This window comes from Panthera tigris, chromosome C1, assembly GCF_018350195.1.
Source record: "Panthera tigris isolate Pti1 chromosome C1, P.tigris_Pti1_mat1.1, whole genome shotgun sequence".
In the NCBI taxonomy this organism is placed as follows: domain Eukaryota; kingdom Metazoa; phylum Chordata; class Mammalia; order Carnivora; family Felidae; genus Panthera; species Panthera tigris.
The window spans coordinates 186,082,142-186,100,194 of NC_056667.1; the positions used below are offsets into that span (position 1 = coordinate 186,082,142).

At 36.0% G+C, this 18,053-nt stretch overlaps 1 protein-coding gene across 7 annotated transcripts in view; it reads right to left on the reverse strand.

Annotated features, from left to right (window-relative positions):
- ALS2 (alsin Rho guanine nucleotide exchange factor ALS2) overlaps positions 1–18,053 on the reverse strand; it is a 71,689-nt gene that overhangs the window by 32,843 nt on the left and 20,793 nt on the right. For 5 of the 7 annotated variants that reach the window (XM_042995074.1, XM_007089986.3, XM_042995075.1 and 2 more), the window contains exons 5-12: positions 16,204–16,561; positions 14,548–14,716; positions 13,112–13,208; positions 10,528–10,605; positions 7,595–7,777; positions 5,291–5,462; positions 2,908–3,088; positions 543–608 (exon numbers count right to left, since the gene is read on the reverse strand). In XM_042995074.1, the coding sequence (XP_042851008.1) occupies positions 543–608; positions 2,908–3,088; positions 5,291–5,462; positions 7,595–7,777; positions 10,528–10,605; positions 13,112–13,208; positions 14,548–14,716; positions 16,204–16,561 (1,304 nt within the window). Of the gene's footprint in view, positions 1–542; positions 609–2,804; positions 3,089–5,290; positions 5,463–7,594; positions 7,778–10,527; positions 10,606–13,111; positions 13,209–14,547; positions 14,717–16,203; positions 16,562–18,053 lie in introns of those variants that run through there. The other 2 variants (XM_042995077.1, XM_042995078.1) reach the window with 2 other exon arrangements.

The following is an 18,053-nucleotide window of genomic DNA, read 5'->3' on the forward strand; positions in this document are numbered from 1 at the left end:
TATTTGATGTGTTTATTATTAAAATACATCTGAATTTTTTAAACTTGCTTTTGTCTGTAGGTCAACACTTGTTGAGAATCTACATAGTTCAGAATGATTAGATTCATGTAAGGTGCTTTTATATTTATTATCCAGAAACTAAATGCAGAATTTTTCTATCTGTGCAACACTTTGCGTTTTTCTCTACACCATCACATACGTTATTTGTTCCTCGCCAGGGCAAAAACATTCCCTTCTTTCAGATGAAAAAAATTATGCTCAATTTGGTGAAGAGAGTTGTCTAACATCTCAGGGATAATAAGTGGTAGCACTAAAGAAGGACCCAGACCTTGTAGTTTTTTCAGTACTACACTACACTACTTCCAATGATAATCAGGAGCTAATAATACCAGTCCTTTTAAGAGTCAGTGAAAGTCTACATTTTGATTCATTCGGTAAAATGACGAAGTCAAAGCTTTTCCCAGGCACTCAAAAACACAGAACACAATAAAATATGATCTTTGGTTGTTAGAATAATAATGGGAAGATAAGTGTTTGCTTACATGGCAGGCTTAGCAAGAAGCTGGAATCCTCCCATAACCAGGAAATTTGTAATAGATGTGCAATACCTTGAGCAAAAGAGAAAACACACATATGTTAGCATTAAAATGTAAATTTGTTCTTCAGAATTTTCAAACAAGCAACTGGAGCAGATACTTTTTGGTATCTCACCAATAAGTTTCAGTACTTTTGTGATGTCAACATTCATGAACTGTAAAGGACTGAAAAGAAGGGCAGGTTATGTGATAATCACAATACTCAGGCAGGAGGGAAAAGCCATTTTAGTAAAGATATTACTATAAATTATAAATTTAAAATACACCTAAAATTATGCAGAAGATCCTAGAATTTGCTTGGTAGATTTTACTCTGGTAACTTAACAAACTTGAGAAAATACGATTTAAACTGTTGGATTTTAGTGAAAATTAAGTCTTCAGAAATAATAGAGAAGACAAAAATATGTTCAAAGAGCTTGAGTGAAACTTAGAAAATGTTGGTTAGAAGTTTTGATCAATTGCTAGAGAATGTCCTGATATATTGTTTTGAGTTGTGTATACTTCTACCATACTCCCAGGATGGCAAAATGGAGTCAATTGACTTTCAGAAAGAGGGTAAATTCCTATTTAAAACAGCCCAAAGTGGGTGCCTGCGTGGCTCAGTTGGTGGAGCATCCAACCCTTGATCTCAGGTCTTGATCTCAGGGTTGTGAGCTCAAGTCCCACATTGGGCATGGAGCCTACGGAAAAAAAAAAAAAGCCCATGGTAGTATACACTTAAAAAGGTACTACTAGGGCACCTGGGTGGCTCAGTTGGTTAAGCATCTTACTTCAGCTCAGGTTTGTGAGTTCAAACTCCACATCGGGCTCTCTGCTCTGAGCACAGAGCCTGCTTCCGATCCTCTGTCTCCCTCTCTCTCTGCCCCTTTCCCGCACTCACTCTCTCTCTTGCTCTCAAAAATAAACATTAAAAATAAAACAAAAATAAATAAAATGGTCCTGACGGTAAATTTGATGTTACATGTATTTTACCACAATTAAAAATTATTTTCAAAATTCATAAACAAATCAGGATTTTTTTACTTGTCCCATCAATATGAATAAATTGTGTTAAAAAAAAAATAGTCCAAGGTATAAAAAAAAAAAAAGCATTTCTAATTATAGGTCCTGAAGTATCAGAGAACAAAACAAAAGAAGTAAAAAAGATTATGAGATAAATAAGATAAAAAAGAACTATACTAGTAAAAGCTGAAAGCTTCACACAAACAAAATCTTGTTTAAAAAAGTAAATTTGTATCAAATTATGTATTTTTCATGTCTGATAGACAATGAGTTAAAAGGCTTCAACTCGGGTATTTCCTCTCAGACAATAGCTTCAAATACATTCAATTTCATTTAGAATTAAAATCACATGCATCCAATCTATCTGTATATACATGCATAAATGCAAAAGGAAATATACTAAGATTATTAAGAATGGCTATTTCTGGTGATCAGATTACGGGCAACTTTAAATATCTTTTTGACTATCTTTATTTATACAGTTTTCAATAATAAACAAACATTACTTATATTAAAAATAACTTCAATAGAACATGAACTCCTTTTCACCGGCTCTGCACTGTGGCTGCATGATCTCAGAGCTCTACACAGTGCCTGGTACTTAGTTTGTACTCAGTCGATATTTGCTAGATGGATGAGGTATTAATAAAGAATAAAATTTGCACTTCAGATCAAAGCATTAATGTTATTTTAATACACATTAAAATAACAAATTATGCCTCACGTCACAATGTCAATATACAAATTAAGAAAAAGTAAGAAATATTTAAATTTTCAAATACATTTGGTATATTTTACTTGAAAAACATGAAAAGAACTTTGGATAACTATCCTAGATTTTATTAAGGAAATATCTTTATTTTGAAGATAGTATGGTCTTTAAATCCTCCATTTACACAACAATAAAAAAGACATTGGAACAAGTCATTATTTACCATTAGCAGTTGGTCTTAAAATAATTGTTCAGTTACTTATTTCTTCTAATTTTAGCATAATTTACTTAAGTAAGCAACACTGTTCTCTAAAGAACCGTATTTATTATAGTATATTTTATGTAAATTAAGTAGACTATCAATCATTTTGCTAAACTATAGAAGGAAACATAATTATTTTTAAGACTCTTTCCCCTTAAAGAAAACTAAAATTTTAGCAATGCAGAACTATAGTTGGCTTAAGATTAAAATACTGCTTTGCAATTTCTATTACCTTATATCACTGTCCCTAATCTAGTCTCTTCTGATTAAGGAGCTGTTCTCCTTGGCAGAATAACCCTGCAGAGATTGAACATGACACGGGACTGGATACTTGCTCTGTATAACTATCCAAGAAGAGACTTGCATGCTTCAGAATGACCAAACTCCTGGCTTCCTTTATCCCATGAAGGAAGCTGCTCAGTGAGGCTCCATGCTGACCAATTAGGTAACACAGCTTGCTGAACCGGCTCGCCACCTCCTGCAACAGCTGGACTGTACTTGCAGTGCCCAAATTGTCTGTAACAATATGATGATGATGACATAACCTGAAGACTCATTACCTGAATACTTTCTTATGATCAAGATTATGAATCCTCCTTTTCTAAAAATACTTAATATGTTGAGACGTACTCTCAACTGTGGAACTCAAATAATCAGTGGTAAAGAAAGCAACTTCAGAGATCATAGAATCCAGTCATTTGAGAAACTTGTTAAAAATATATTCACAGGGATTCTATAGATTCTGACTCAGTAGGCCAAGGTTAAGATCCCAGGATGGATATATTCAGAAGAAAAGCTGTCCAGGGTATTGTGAAGACCAGCCAAATTTGAGAACCACTGAGCAAATCCAACTCTCCTCTGATTCTAAGAGAAGTAATCTGAAGCCAAGAAAGGGGAAATGAATTATCCAATTTCACACAACTGGAAAGTAACAGCTAGGAATCAAACTCACTTTTGTAGTTATATCTTGGTTAATATTTTCAACTTTTTGTACTGACTTCTGCTCTATTGCTCCTTGGACAAGCCCAACACTTCAGTGCAGAGAGGTCAATCCCCCAATCAGACTGACCAGAATGCTCTGAACTTTATACAGGGCACCAGGAGATTATTTGCTTTTTCCCAGTCCAAAGTTTCTGTTTCCAGGACATCTCTCTAAGCACTGAGGCTGATGAGCAGACAAGGGAAAAACAATACAGAAATCAGGAATCAGGACCAGGACAAGGACAAGGATGATTTCACTTTTCTTTTAGAGCAATTCAGGAAGCTTCCAGCTTAGATTGCTGCTTTTCCCCTGCCAAACTCCTGGGATATTAGGCCCACCCACTGGAGAAGAATTTATAGAACAAGCACTCTACAACACTTAAAAAGGCAAAACATATCAAAAACTAAAATAAACTGGGGCACCTGGCTGGCTCAGTTGGAAGAGCATGTGACTCTATCTGAGTCGTGAGTTTGAGCCCCACACTGGGTATAGAGATTACTAAAAAATTAATAAACTCAAAAAAATAATAAAATAAAATAAACCAAAACCAAAATAAAACAAAACAAATGCAGACAGTCCCTAATTTACAAAAGGGGGCATTCTGAAAGTTATTGAAATTGGTTATTTGAAAAAATAGTGGTTTTCCTATTATAAAATGGGCTGACCCACACAAACCAATGTCAACCTAATGTGGAAAATCTGATGTGCTAATAAGGCAGAATTTAAGTATCACAGTATTGACCTGAATTCTAGATCCTCAGAGAGGGTCAAGGAGTGCAGGAAAGATAAAGAAAAGTTCCTCTCTATTTTCTATGTGCAGGGCCAAACTTATAAAAATTTTTGAATTAATGAAATTTGATCTTCAATGGCCACTCCCCCCACCTCCATTTTGTATTCCTCTCTAACCTCCTAGAAACTCCTGGCATCTAGTGTACATGGACAGTAGCCCCCCCTCTAGAACTACTGTAATCCATTTCCTCTGTATTATCTCTTCATCTCCAATCCCTCCTTGTTGACGACAACTAAGAAAAGAAGTCAGATTTAGCCAATTCGTAGTAATGTGGGATAAGACCCTGAACACTCTTATCCACATTTTAAGACACTACTTGTAAATCTAAATGCATCTCTACTTGGTATAATTCTAAGAACTAGAACAAAAAAAAAAAAAGAAAAAATCAGGTAGTATAATGTAAGCCATCTTAGGACTCGTGGGGCTAGAAATGTTGTTTAGAAGTCTAGTTCCTAGGATCAACTTTCCCAAAGCTGTTTCTGCTTCTCTGCCATGAATATCCTGAAAGTGCCACATCTTACTTCCACAAGGACAAAGAGCTGTGGGAGTGGTAGAATACTTAGGGGCAGCTGGGCTACTAACAAAGTGCAAACAGTTTGTAAGTTGTTGACTGCCTGTGTACAAAAATAAGAGAATGGACAGGGTGCCTGGGGTGGCTCAGTTGGTTGAGCGTCTAACTCTTGGTTTTGGCTCAGGTCATGATCTCACAGTTCATGGGAACAAGTCCCACGTCAGGCTCTGCACTAACAGCGCGGAGCCTGCTTGGGATATTCTCTCTCTCTCTCTCTCTCTCTCTCTCTCTCAAAATAAATAAATAAACTTAAAAAAAATAAGAGAATGGAAAGAAAGGAATAAACCATGACTCAAGAAGTTTTTTTACTTCTGACACAGGAAGAACAGGTAAGAGTCCTGATAACTGAGGGAGTTCAGGGGAGATTCTACTTACCTAAACTAAGAAGAGGCCTGAGGATGTGAGATTTGATGCCACTTAGTTTTGAATAGAACCGTCTTTCTGTAGTAGCCAACTCATGGAGACTGGCAATATATCCCATAACATTTTTGTCCACCAAAGCTAGATAGCTATCTTTTCCTGCTGTCACTCTGCTTATATATCCGAGCTGAAACAGAGAATAAAAAGATTAAAGGTAAAATATAATTTACTAGCAGCAATTTGGGTGCTAACACTGGCTAATATCAGCTAGCAAGAGCCAAATGGGAAATATTCAGGAATTTTGCAAGTTAGTTATTAAACTACTAGTAGCTTGAAATTAGCAACAGTAAAATTACCAAAAACAAATTGGCAAACACTACAAATCACGGCTAATTTTTTTGTTTTGTTTTGTTTTACAGCTGGTTAACCAGTACAACACTGTTATATATGTGTATCTGGATCTATACACAACTATATATATCTATGCTTTTATTTATTGCCACAATATCTTTTATTTCACATTACACGTGTTTAGAACCACAGACACCCTAAATATACAAAGATCCAAATGTCAGAGATACATGTCTCAGGGACCTTCTTTTTTTTATGAAATAGGTTAAACGAAAGCAGAAAATATCTCTATGCTATATACCAAAATATTAAGGGTCTAAAAGTTATCTTGTATCTTAAAAGTACAACATAATGGGATTTTCTTTAAAAGGGACTTTTTGTCATTTATCTATTACACCACTAAACAAAAATAATGAATGCATACACAGATCCCTACAAATCAGAACACCAAGCTGCAGACCCAATAAGCTACTTAATGCCCCACGGTAACTAAAAATACACGTTAGAGCCTTGTTCGTCTTATCAGCCTATTTCATCATTTATCCAGACTGAAATTTTTCATGGGGAATGTGGAGCCAGGGCCAACAACTACAAAGAGTCAATTAGTATGTCTCAAATCAGAGGCTATATATAGGTCAGGAGCCAAATCTTGGCCAGTGTTGCCTTTAGCAAGAAAGATGTTGTCCCTATACAATCAGAGCTTATACATTTAGCCAAAAAAACAAACATGAAAGATAAAAAAAAAACAATCCGTAGGATATATTATTCAGTAAGAATAAGAAATCCAGAATGTACTAGCTTTGAGGATTAATTCCCTTACAGCATTATCACTTGGAGGATGTGAGTTACTTTAATGAGGAAAAAGAAAACCAGAAACATGCCAGTGGTTTGTTTATGAAAAAGGGATAGGAAGTAGGAAAGCAGAGAAATCCAAATGAAAAAGAAGGGAGTAAACAGCAGTAAATAAATGAAAAGTTAACAGAGAGGGAAGGAATGGGAAACAGAGCACTGCTGGTAGTCGTTGGGTCTGCCATGAGCCCACCATGGGCCTATGCAATTTTTACTTCCCGTTTACAATTAAACACTCATCTCTTGGGGCGCCTAGGTAGCCCAGTCGGTTAAACATCCAACTCTTTTTTAAGTTTGTTTATTTTGAGAGAGCTCAGAGAGAGAGAGAGAACGAACATGGGGAAGAGGCAGAGAGACAGGGAGAGAGAATCCCAAGCAGGCTTCACACTGTCAGCACAGAGCCTGACGCAGGACTTGATCTCACGAAGCGCGAGATCATGACCTGAGTCGAAACCAAGAATCGGGATGCTCTACCGACTGAGCCACCCAGGCACCCCAAGCAACCAGCTCTGGATTTTGGCTCAGGTCATGATCCTGAGCCCTGATCCCTGATCAAGGGTTCAAGGATTTGAGCCCTGCATTGAGCTCTGCACTGGCAATGTGGAGCCTGCTTGGGATTCTGTCTCCCTCTCTCTCTGCCACTCTCTCTCCTCTCTCTCTCTCTCAAAATAAACAAAAATAAACTTAAAAAAAAAAACTTATCTCTCCAATTCTATTCTAATTTACCTCTGAGAGCTCCATGAATGCAGTTAAGAAATTTTATTATGAAATATACTTTTTTATATTCCTACAAGAGTGTTAATTCAACAAACACTTATAAAGGACTTGCTGTTGAGAATACAGCAGTAAGTGAGAGAGCTTAAAATCTCTCCTCTTAGGAGTCTTACAGTTGAGGACAGAAAATAAACAAAAAAAGTAAATTATATAGGTTATTCAATGGTGATAGGCAGTGGAGAGAAGTCAGAAAAAGGAGATAAGGAGTAAAGGGGGATGGGAAGGGTTTGCAATTTTAAATATAGTAGTGAGATACTTAATAATAGGCATACATACAAATAATAACAAAAACAAAACTGCCCGTGTGTTACAGAATGTGGGCCTTAGGATCCAATTCCTGTTCACCTTACTACAGGAGAGAAGTACTGGAGTCTTAGTACCACTGTGATTCTCTGGAAGGTTGTCAACTTCTGTAGGGTCCTGTCGGCCACTATAATATAACCCAGGTTGGAAGTCTTCTGTGTCCACTAAAAACAGGGAATAATCCTGGCCTGCAGCTACACTCCAGACTCCATTTTCACTGTTCACCTGTAACAACAGCAAGAAATTATCTGATAAGAGAAGGAATTAAAGAGAAATTCAGATCTACCAGAACTGAAATGTCAGGTTAAACAGGTGTGGTGCAAAGTCACTCACACCTCAGAGGGCAAAACTCACCCAGTGATGTGCCTGATCAATTGCAGCACAGATGCAATCCCTTGTTCAGCTTTTATTATTTTTTTAAATGTTTATTTATTTTTGAATGCAGAGCTAATGTGGGGCTCAAACTCATGAGTTCATGACCTGAGCTGAGGTTGGATGCTTAACCAACTGAGCCACCCAGGCACCCCCTCAGCTTTTAAATTTAGAACTGGATTTTTATAAAAATCTGAAAAACTGGAATTTAAAAAGGAAAAACCATAGATCTAATTTTTAATAGTTATTTGTGGGAGTCCCCACAGTTCTTAGCCTGTATTACAATCAGGAGGCACAGAAACTTCTAGAGCCCTATTCTGACAGCTACGACACACCTCTGTCCATTCACATTGAACCGTGTACAAAAAAAATCAAGACAGAAAGAAACAATCTAACAAGACAAAATTCCACTCTAACCAACTAAACCCTTGAGTGCTAAAATTCAGTTTTCCCACTTGGAACTCACTACCTCTCAGATGTGACTTCACTGTACCAAGCCCCAGGATGTTGGAACAGGCAGGACCCCTTAGAAGCCCATCTACAGGGATCCCCGAGACCAGGGGTTCTCAACGAGCAGTCTTTGCAGAGCAGCAGCGATCACCTACAACCTGTTAGAAATGCAAACTCTCAGGCCAACGAGCTACTACTGGGGGTTAGACTCAGCAATCTGGTTTAATACACTCTCCAGGTGATGCCAATGTGTGTAGAAGTTTGAGAACCCCTGTCTTAAACCAATGGTTTTCAAAGCTTAGGATTCCACGTAGTGATTCAGGAGCCACCATGGAAATGCAGGTGCCAGCACTCTGTCCCCATTCCCCCTCCATCCTTCAACTAAAGTAGCTCCATGTTTATCCATTTTATGTATGGGATTACACAGATTTCATTTGAAGAAAGTGTTCTATGAAAACTACCGCCCCAACCTCCAGCCCCAGCTTTAGCTGTGATTTCTATATTGATAAGCAAAAATCCTCTAATCTGTTGGATTCTTTGTGTCTAGATGGGCTCCAAATCCTAGGTGATTAGGTGACTGTGTGAGTGTGTGTGCATGTCTCTACTACTTTACAGCCATCTTCTTCCAGCATGACACCATCTCCTCAAATCCAGGCTATCCAAATAACGGGCTTCCTGTTAACTTTGTAAAGAATGGATTAAAATTTCTGCAGAAGAGTCCTCTTTCTAGTCTCTAATCAAAACTAATTCAGATCTCATTCTACCTTGACTTTTAATTCACAAATTAGAACAACTTCAGAATGTCTTTCTCATCTTTCCCATAAATATAAAACCAAAATCCCAGTGATGTAATTTTTATATGTACAGTTAATGAGTAACAAAACTAAGATCTTATTCTCTCTTGTCTAACTGTATAGTTTTAAGTAAAAATTTGATTTCCAGAGTGTCTCCATTCTATGTTACAAAACTTGCCTTGGTAAGAATAAATGCACATTCTGCTTTTCTGAAATAAAAAACAGGGAACAATGATAAGCCATATTTTTTTTGGTTATAAAATATCAGTAATTAAATAGCTTACCACTGAAATATTCTATACTGAAAACATTTCAGATTGGAACTAGGAAGTAATAACTGTTCCCTAATGTTTTATTTAAGTCTTTCCCTCTCAGTGAAATGAAGTGCACTAGAAGGAAAGGCAGCAAATAAGTCTTATGAAGTGATAGATGCACCAGACACTCTGAAAACGTGAATTATTGGAATATGTATTATCTGTAGTTTACATGTGAATCATGTTCCTGAAGTTGAAGGAACCATCCTTTTTATAGTCCCTCAGTGGAGGGAGCATGTCTTGGGATGGGGGAGATAGCACAATCAAACTACAAATATATAAGGAGTTCCATATTCCATTCTGTTAGGCTATCACTATGTGTACTCCTCGCCCTCTACCCTTCAAAAAACAAACCAACCTTGCATAAGGAGTCAATACCATTAAAAAAAACAAAAGGAACCAATACTATTGATGAGAATTTAGTATAGACACTCCTCTAGAATTGCATCACAGGAACTAGATAGAAGCTACCAATCTCTGAACAGCATTACATAAACTGAAAACTAAAACCAATTCATACACAGTGAAGAAATCATCCATACTTTTAGCGTGACTACAAAAAATGAAAAGATTTATAAAAAGGTTTTACTACTATGACGATGTGTGTAAGAAAAACCAAAAAAATACCACCACCATAACGTTATATAAAAGTCAAACTTAAGTGAAAAGTCAGAGAGTAATAAGCATTATTTGGTAGTGTAAAGCTCAAAAGTCAACATCACAATCCCAGAAACATTTGTTTTAAAAGAAAGAACTTTTCATTTTTATTTTTAAAAAGACAAAAAATTATGAATATTCAAAGTACAATGGAAGCTAAGAACAAAAGAAATATAAACATATTATCTAAAAAAAAGAATATTTAGCCTGAAAATAAGGGGCTTCATGTTTTTAAAAAAAAAAAAAAACTTGAAGTACGTGAAAACAAATTTAGATTACAAATATAAAATCCTAATTTTTTAAAACACAAAATAGAGAAATATTAAGTGTTATAACTTAGAATTCTGAAATAAGTTGCTATAAAAAATCACCAAGTTCTCAAAAGTACCTTTGCAAGACGAGGAACTGTTGTTGGAAAATCACAATGCCCAAGTTGACCAAAGGTATTGCTACCCCATGAGTAAACCTATTAGAAAATCACAAGAAAGTAGGTAAGAGTTGTAAATCTGATTTTGCATGTCAATTCTGGACCTCTACAGCATATACATGTGTATCTATGTATATATACACACACCAATAGTTACACATATATTACTTTCTTCTTTAAAATAAGAGATACTGAGAAAATTCCCTTTTAAACAAGACCAGAGATAATGAGCACAGTACACTAGAAGACAAAGTTCAAGGGTTAAACAGCAACTAACATGTCTCAAGTGTTTACTACCTGCCAAGTATTGTTCTCAACATTCTCTTTGTATTAACTAATGCTTAATTCTCATGACAATACTTTCTTTACCGATAAAGAAACTGGCTCAGAGAAGTCACAAATTTATAAGTGGCAGAGCCAGGATATAATCCCAGGAATTGTCTTACACTGCCTCTTACAAAGAAAGTGATAAAAAATACGGATAAGTGCTATAAAGAAAAATTACTCATGATTTTTTTTGTAAGTTTATTTATTTTGAGAAGGAGAGATAGCATGAGTGGGGGAGGCAGAGAGAGAGAGAGAGAGAGAGAGAGAGAGAGAGAAAGAATCCCAAGCAAGCTCCACAAAGTCAGTGCAGAGGCCTCCTCGGGGCTCGATCTCACAAACCGTGAAATCATGACCTGAGGGGAAACCAAGAGTTGGACGCTTAACCTACTGAGCCACCCAGGCACCCCAACGATTCTTTTTTCTATAGATAGGAATACTATGACATAACTAGAACACCTTTTCATATATGAAGAGTCATTGCAGGAGAAACACAAGTACCTATGTTCCACTACAGACAAAAGAAACTGGATTACAGTGCCTATGTTTAATGAAAATGGTTTTGTTTCTTCTGGTTTTAAAAGCAATTCATGGTCACTGTACAAGACTGTCACAGTACAAAGAAAAAGTGAATGGATGTGCTTAATGCTATGCACTGATATTTTTCTATGTCAGTAAATATAGAGCTACATCAGTCACGATAACTACATAGAACTCTACTGTGGGTGTAGTTTATTCAATTACCTAATGAAGTAAACATAATTTCTTTCCAATTTTTTAATATAAAAAATTGAAAATCCTTGAATTTGTGTAAATTTATTTATTTCCTTAGAATAAATTCCTAAGCAAAGAAGTCTGGGTCCATGAATCTCCACATTCTGATTTTTGATACATACTAACAAACTGTCTTCCAGCAAGGTCCAATGTATGTTCTTGTCAGCACTGTATCTTTTTCCTACATCCTCACCAGCACACAGTATTAAATACAATCCTTGCTAATCTGACAGGTAAGAAAATATTTTGCTGTTGTTTTAATGTATATTTGTTTACTAAGTGGTTGACCATCTTTTTATTCATCGCTGGTCATTTCTATTTCTTCTTTTATGAATGGAATATAAATATCATTCGACAATTTTTCTTTAGTATTAGGTAGTAACATTTTATCATATATGTTACAAATGTTTTTTTCCAGTTTGTTATGTATCTTAATTTTGTTTGCGGTGTTTTTTGCTACTTACACGGTCTGAATTATCACATAGGCTAACATATCTTTACTTTCCAATTTCTGGTTTTGATGATCACGTCCTTTGCTACTCCTGAGGTTACTGGGGGAAAAAAAAAACCCACCTAAATTTGTTCTTACACATGTAAGGTCTTATTTTTTAACATCTACATTTTTAATCCACCTGGAAATAGATTATGTGAAGTTATCTTTAATTTTCTTCTGCAAATAAGAAGCCAATGGTTCAACAGTATTTACTGATTATTCAGTCTTGCTTCGTCAAATGATTGGAAATGTCCACTTATCCTATACTAAATTCTCATATATACTTGGGTCTATTTCTAGTCCACAGGTATATTTCTGTTTCACTGATCTGTTTCTAGTCTAACAACATATAAACATATCTTTTAAGTTTATTTATTTTGAGAGAGAGAAAGTATGCATGCACAAGCAGAAGAGGGACAGAGAAGAAGGACGAGAATCCCAAGCAGGCTCTGTGCTATCAATCCCGTGAACCGTGAGATCACGACCTGAGCCAAAATCAACAGCTGGACACTTAACCAACTGAGCCACCTAGCACACCCAGGTCCCACAACTTTAAAAAAGAAATACCTTTTGTTTTCTTTTCATAGTGTTTTATTTACAGATTTTCTTCATCAAAAAACAAGTAAAAATTCATCAATATCCTGGAAAGTCTTGAATTCTATTTTTTGGGAAGAGCACATTATGGAAACTTTCTTTGTTAGGTAGACCAGTGTTGAATCAAATTCTACTATCACCCGTGTGACTTTATACAATCTACGTAATTTCTCTGAACCTCCCTTTCTTTATCTGTAAAATGGAAATAATATAAACAGTGCAATGTAAAACACTACAAAGATCAAATGAGATACAGTATTGTTGCCTGACACACAGTACACACTCAAAAAATGATGGTCCAGTTTGGTCATGTTAACCTTCCATGAAATTAAAATTAGTTTTTAATAGTTTGCATCCTACCTGGGATTTCGCAGTAAGTGCAAGAGAATGGTAACCCCCTGCCTCCAGATAGATTACTTCTTTCCCATCGAGACATTTTACACATAGTGGTTGAAGCCTTAAAGAAAAAATATACACACAAATTCAAGTAAAAAGGCTCAGCAAGAATCTTGACCTTTTTCAAATTACAGAGTAAATGCTTTTGAGTAAATTTAATAAACATTTTAAAAGAAAACATTAAAATAAAAATACTGGGGCACCTGAGTGGCTCAGTTGGTTAAGAGGTCAGGGCATGATATCACAGCTCAGGTCATGATCTCACAGTTTGTGGGTCTGAGCCCCACATCGGGCTCTGTGCTGACAGCTCAGAGCCTGGAGCCTGCTTCAGATTCTGTGTCTCCTTCTCTCTCTGCCCCTCCCATGCTCACGCTCTATCTCTCTCTCAAAAATAAACATAAAAAAACAATTAAAAAAAATACCGAATATATATTCAATTTACTCCTGAATAGTATCAGTAATCTTAGATGGTTTTAATTTAATCTCTGTCAATCAATCACCAATTAACAATCATAATTCAGAATGTTAAGAATCAAAAGACTACTAAATGATTCATTACGGCAGAAACACAATAAAATTTAGGATACAATAAAATACAACCATAGAGGGAACTTTTTTTTTTTTTTTTTTTTTTTAATTCCACAGTTGCCTTCACTCTGCTAAGAATAGAGACATTTACATTAATTGGCTGTTTTAGATAATCATTCCATTTATACACCTTCATAAATATCTGATCTGTTAATATCATGAGTTCTTCTTAAAACAACAGTTTTTCCTTGAAACACATGAATGGTTTAATATTGCTATTACAGTTATTTTGGTGGCAACAGAGGAACATCTTTCAAGTAAAAAAAAATTTGTTGGTTCTTTTTTATACATTAAAAATTTGAACTATTCAAGTGTTCCAATGAAATACAATCTTTTTTTTTTTTATGTTTATTTATTTTTGAGAGAAAGAGAGACATTGCAGGTGGGGGGGGGTGGGTAGGGTGGAGACACAGACTCTGAAGCAGGCTCCAGGCTCTGAGCTGTCACTGCAGAGCCCAACGTGGGGCTTGAACTCATGAACCATGAGATTATGACCTGAGCAGAAGTCGGATACTTAACTGACAGAGGCACTCAGGTGCCCCTCAATGAAATACAATCGTATCCCAAACATCCCTTTCTGTTCCAAGATGAATACACATCAAAGAAGAGATGGAAAGGTACACCATGGATACTTAAGTCCTTTACTGTTACGTATAAATTCAAGACTAACATGACAGGTTTGCTGTTGTTTTAAATCCCTATTAATAATATATAATAACCTGGAGCTAGAAAGGACAGGATTTCCTCTGGAGGAAATGGTGATATAGAGACCTTAAAGCCAACTCCTAATAGTAAATACTGGCAGCACTTACCTAGGCAGAACATCACCGTGCCCCAGCTGTCCTTCCTTCCCTTTCCCCCAGGTCCACACCTCCGTTCTCAGAGAAGGCAGGAGTGCATCTGCTTCTCCACTGTACGTAGGGGTCAGAACCACTGTCCGAGTTTTTACCCGTGCAGCTTTTCTTAAGAGCCTGGGGGAAACTGAAAACAAATCAGAGATGAAGTGAGGGAGTAGATGGGTGGGAAAAAAGATACCATTTTGACCAACTCTTGGTTTTCAAAGAAATACACTAACATGGTTTTTGTGAAGGAAATTCTATGGAGATTTAATAGTCAGATGAGTTTGGTAAACGCTGTCTACTACATTCTATCCCCTTGTAGATTCACACACATTAGCATGCTAAAGGCCCTGACAAGTCCTGCAATTAAAACACTTGTTTAAATTTAACTTAGCCCCACTTCCAAGCATTCGGCTACAGAATCCCTTTTTGTATAACATTTAGGTTATATAGAAAGTCTATGTGATATCCTGGGTAACTTGCATTCTAAAGAATATGCTTAACAAAATTCTACACTAAGGCTGACAAATATTTTTCCCATTTCAAAACAGAAATGTCCTTTATTTGTGTAGATGAAAATCTAGGGGCAATGAGAATTAGAAGGCAGGACAATAGAAGTGCTCATTGACACAACAGTGCCATAAGTAAGTGGAAGTGCAAGAAATAGGGCAGAGCAGAAAAGTTTTAGTATAGTCTAGAAACTTTTAGAGCTTTACCCAAAATAGTGTAAACCAAGGATTGGTAGAGTCCACTGTCTGCTTTGTAAATAAAGTTTTATTGGAATATATAGCCTTGCTCATTTATCTATGTATTATTTATGGATAGTTTTAAGCAACAATGGCAAAGCTGAGTAATTATATAACGCAGACTGTGTGGCCCGCAAATCATACAGTATTTCTTTTTAGCTCTTTACAGAAAAAGTTTACCAACTCCTGGTGTAAACCCAATGCTTCTCAAACTTTAAGGTATACACTAGTCACCTGAGGATCTTGTTATAATGCATATTCTGATTCAACAAGTTTGAAGTTAAGTCTGAGATCCTACATTTCTAACAAATTCCTAGATGCTGCTGTTGTTTCTGGTGCAGGTCACATTTTGAGAAGCCAAAATCTAAATGACTGAGATTCCTGAACCAACTGAGAAACACTGAAGAACCAACTGCTTAACAGTCTTAATATTAGAAGAAGTTTATTGCTAATTGTATCCGAAAATGAAATTTTCTCTTATTGAAGCCTAAAATTATTTCCACTTTTAGGTCAAATACAGTAAATCCCTACTTACCCAATGGCCACATCTGCACCTTCATCTGTCTGGACTATAGGCCCCAACTATGATATAAGGAGGCTATCGCTACATTCAAGAACAATAAAATAAGATTCCTAATAAGGTTCATAAGCAGAAGCAGACATCACACACAAAAAATTAGCTTCTATAGTTACTTCTAAAGCAGAGAAATATGTAACTTTCTTTTAAAACCACCTAAATACCAAAATGAAATAAATTCTGACATTTGAATATGTCAGCTTTAGCAATCTGGAAGGTTACTAATTTATTATAATATAGCACATGATGTCAGCAACATTTTGGATTTACCAAAAGTCAGTTTACAAAACGTGACTATTTCCTTACCTTGGGACAACAACCCAGGGAGGGAGAGTCTTCGGCTGCCTCCCTCTGATTCTTCTTCTCTGATATCCACAAGACTTGAACTTTTCTTTCCTTGCATTGATTCCTGCTTAACCTGTTCTTCTCTGCTATCTTTCAGACCTTCCGGGCCTATGGAACCACTGCCTGCCTGAGTTCCAGGTTCACAAGGGGCCGTACTATAGAAGTTCATAACTTTCTTAAGGGACAAGGCCCCGGCTTCATATGTAGCAGCCACTCTCACACCAACAGCAGATGCACAAGAGACTACTAGGCTGTTTAGGGCTGAGGTGCTTGTGGTTGGTGGGCTGTGAAGATTAGGAACTGCTTCTTCTACAAGAGGCTAAAATATACACACAAAAAAGTATATAAAAATATAATCCCTTATACAATCAGCAATCAGTATAAAGTTTAACCAAAACCATCCATATTTGCAAACATAAGACTCTAAAACAAAGGTCTCTTTATCTTCAACTTAAAGGTATCCCTTCTTGGTACTGGATTTAACTAATACATTATATGAATAGGAATACTCAAAATACAGCTCCTTATCAAAAGTACTTCCTTTTGTTTGAGTGTTGTGGTTTTCCATGCTATTCAAACGTAAGCCCCAGCTGCTTTAATAACATTGAGCACAGAAGCAGAGAGGGGAAGAAAGGTCTGGAAAACATAGCCTTTAATATGAGGTGCACTGTGACAGCCCTGGATATATAAGGGTGATAGGGTTAACAATACATAAAATAAATTTCAAAAATATTATTATTGATGAGTTTCAAGAAAATTTACACAGATTGCTACTAAGAAATACAGAAAAAAATACATTAAAAAAAAGCTTTTCCTAAAATGTTTTATAAATAGTAATTTAGATATAGCATATACAGGCAAAAAAAAAAAAAAAAAATGCTATACCTCTGACCTATCTGCCCCCCAACTTCTGTTCTTCAGTTCAAGTCTTTCTGCTGCCTCATGGATGTGTTATTTTCCATGATCCAGGACCTATCTAAGCTGACAGATTACTTTTGCTCTCACTATGATAGAGTAAATGTGGTAGGTTAATAATTAAACATTTGGGACCAATGTTCTTTGTGTTATTCACAGCTGTATTTGAAAGTCAAACTAAAGTTTTCTAATATCTTAGTAAAAGCTCAGTTGAAACTTACTCTGAACACCAGTTAAAACTTACTCAAGCACCATTGTTTACTTAAAGGAAAGTCATTAAACACACAAAAAAGCTTTTGGCTTGTCAGCATAGCTCACAATGAAAAATTTCCCTCTTACGCTGTCAGAAGGCCCCAAAGGGCATATATACACATTCCTCAATTAGTCCTAAATTGAAAGCCAAACACAAACAAAATTTTTAACATCAACTTATGATTCTCTTAAAGGAAATAATTCCTGTTGCCTGCACAGTACCTTAGGTACTCAATACATTTTGCTGAATTAAATACTAAATTCAGAGGAGCAAAGGACTCTTTAAAATAGTCAACAAAATAAACAAATAGACCATATCAAGCAAAAGGTAAATACAAAGCCTATTAATCCCTTGGTGATACAGTTCCCTGATAACTTGCTGAGAAGAACTAAGGTCAATATTTTTACCCTTTGTGTATGAAGGATCGTAAGAGAAACAATGATGGTATTTAGGTGACTATCATAGGGGGTTCTTACCAACAGACCAAGGAAAGTCTACCTTCAATCAACTTTATTGTTCTTACTGGCTCCTCTACTTATATTTAGCAACACATAAAATAAATAAATCAACAAAACAAAAATACATAGCCAGTAATTTTGATGAAAGACATAATTTTAGGAGTCCTGGTCAATCAATAAAATTC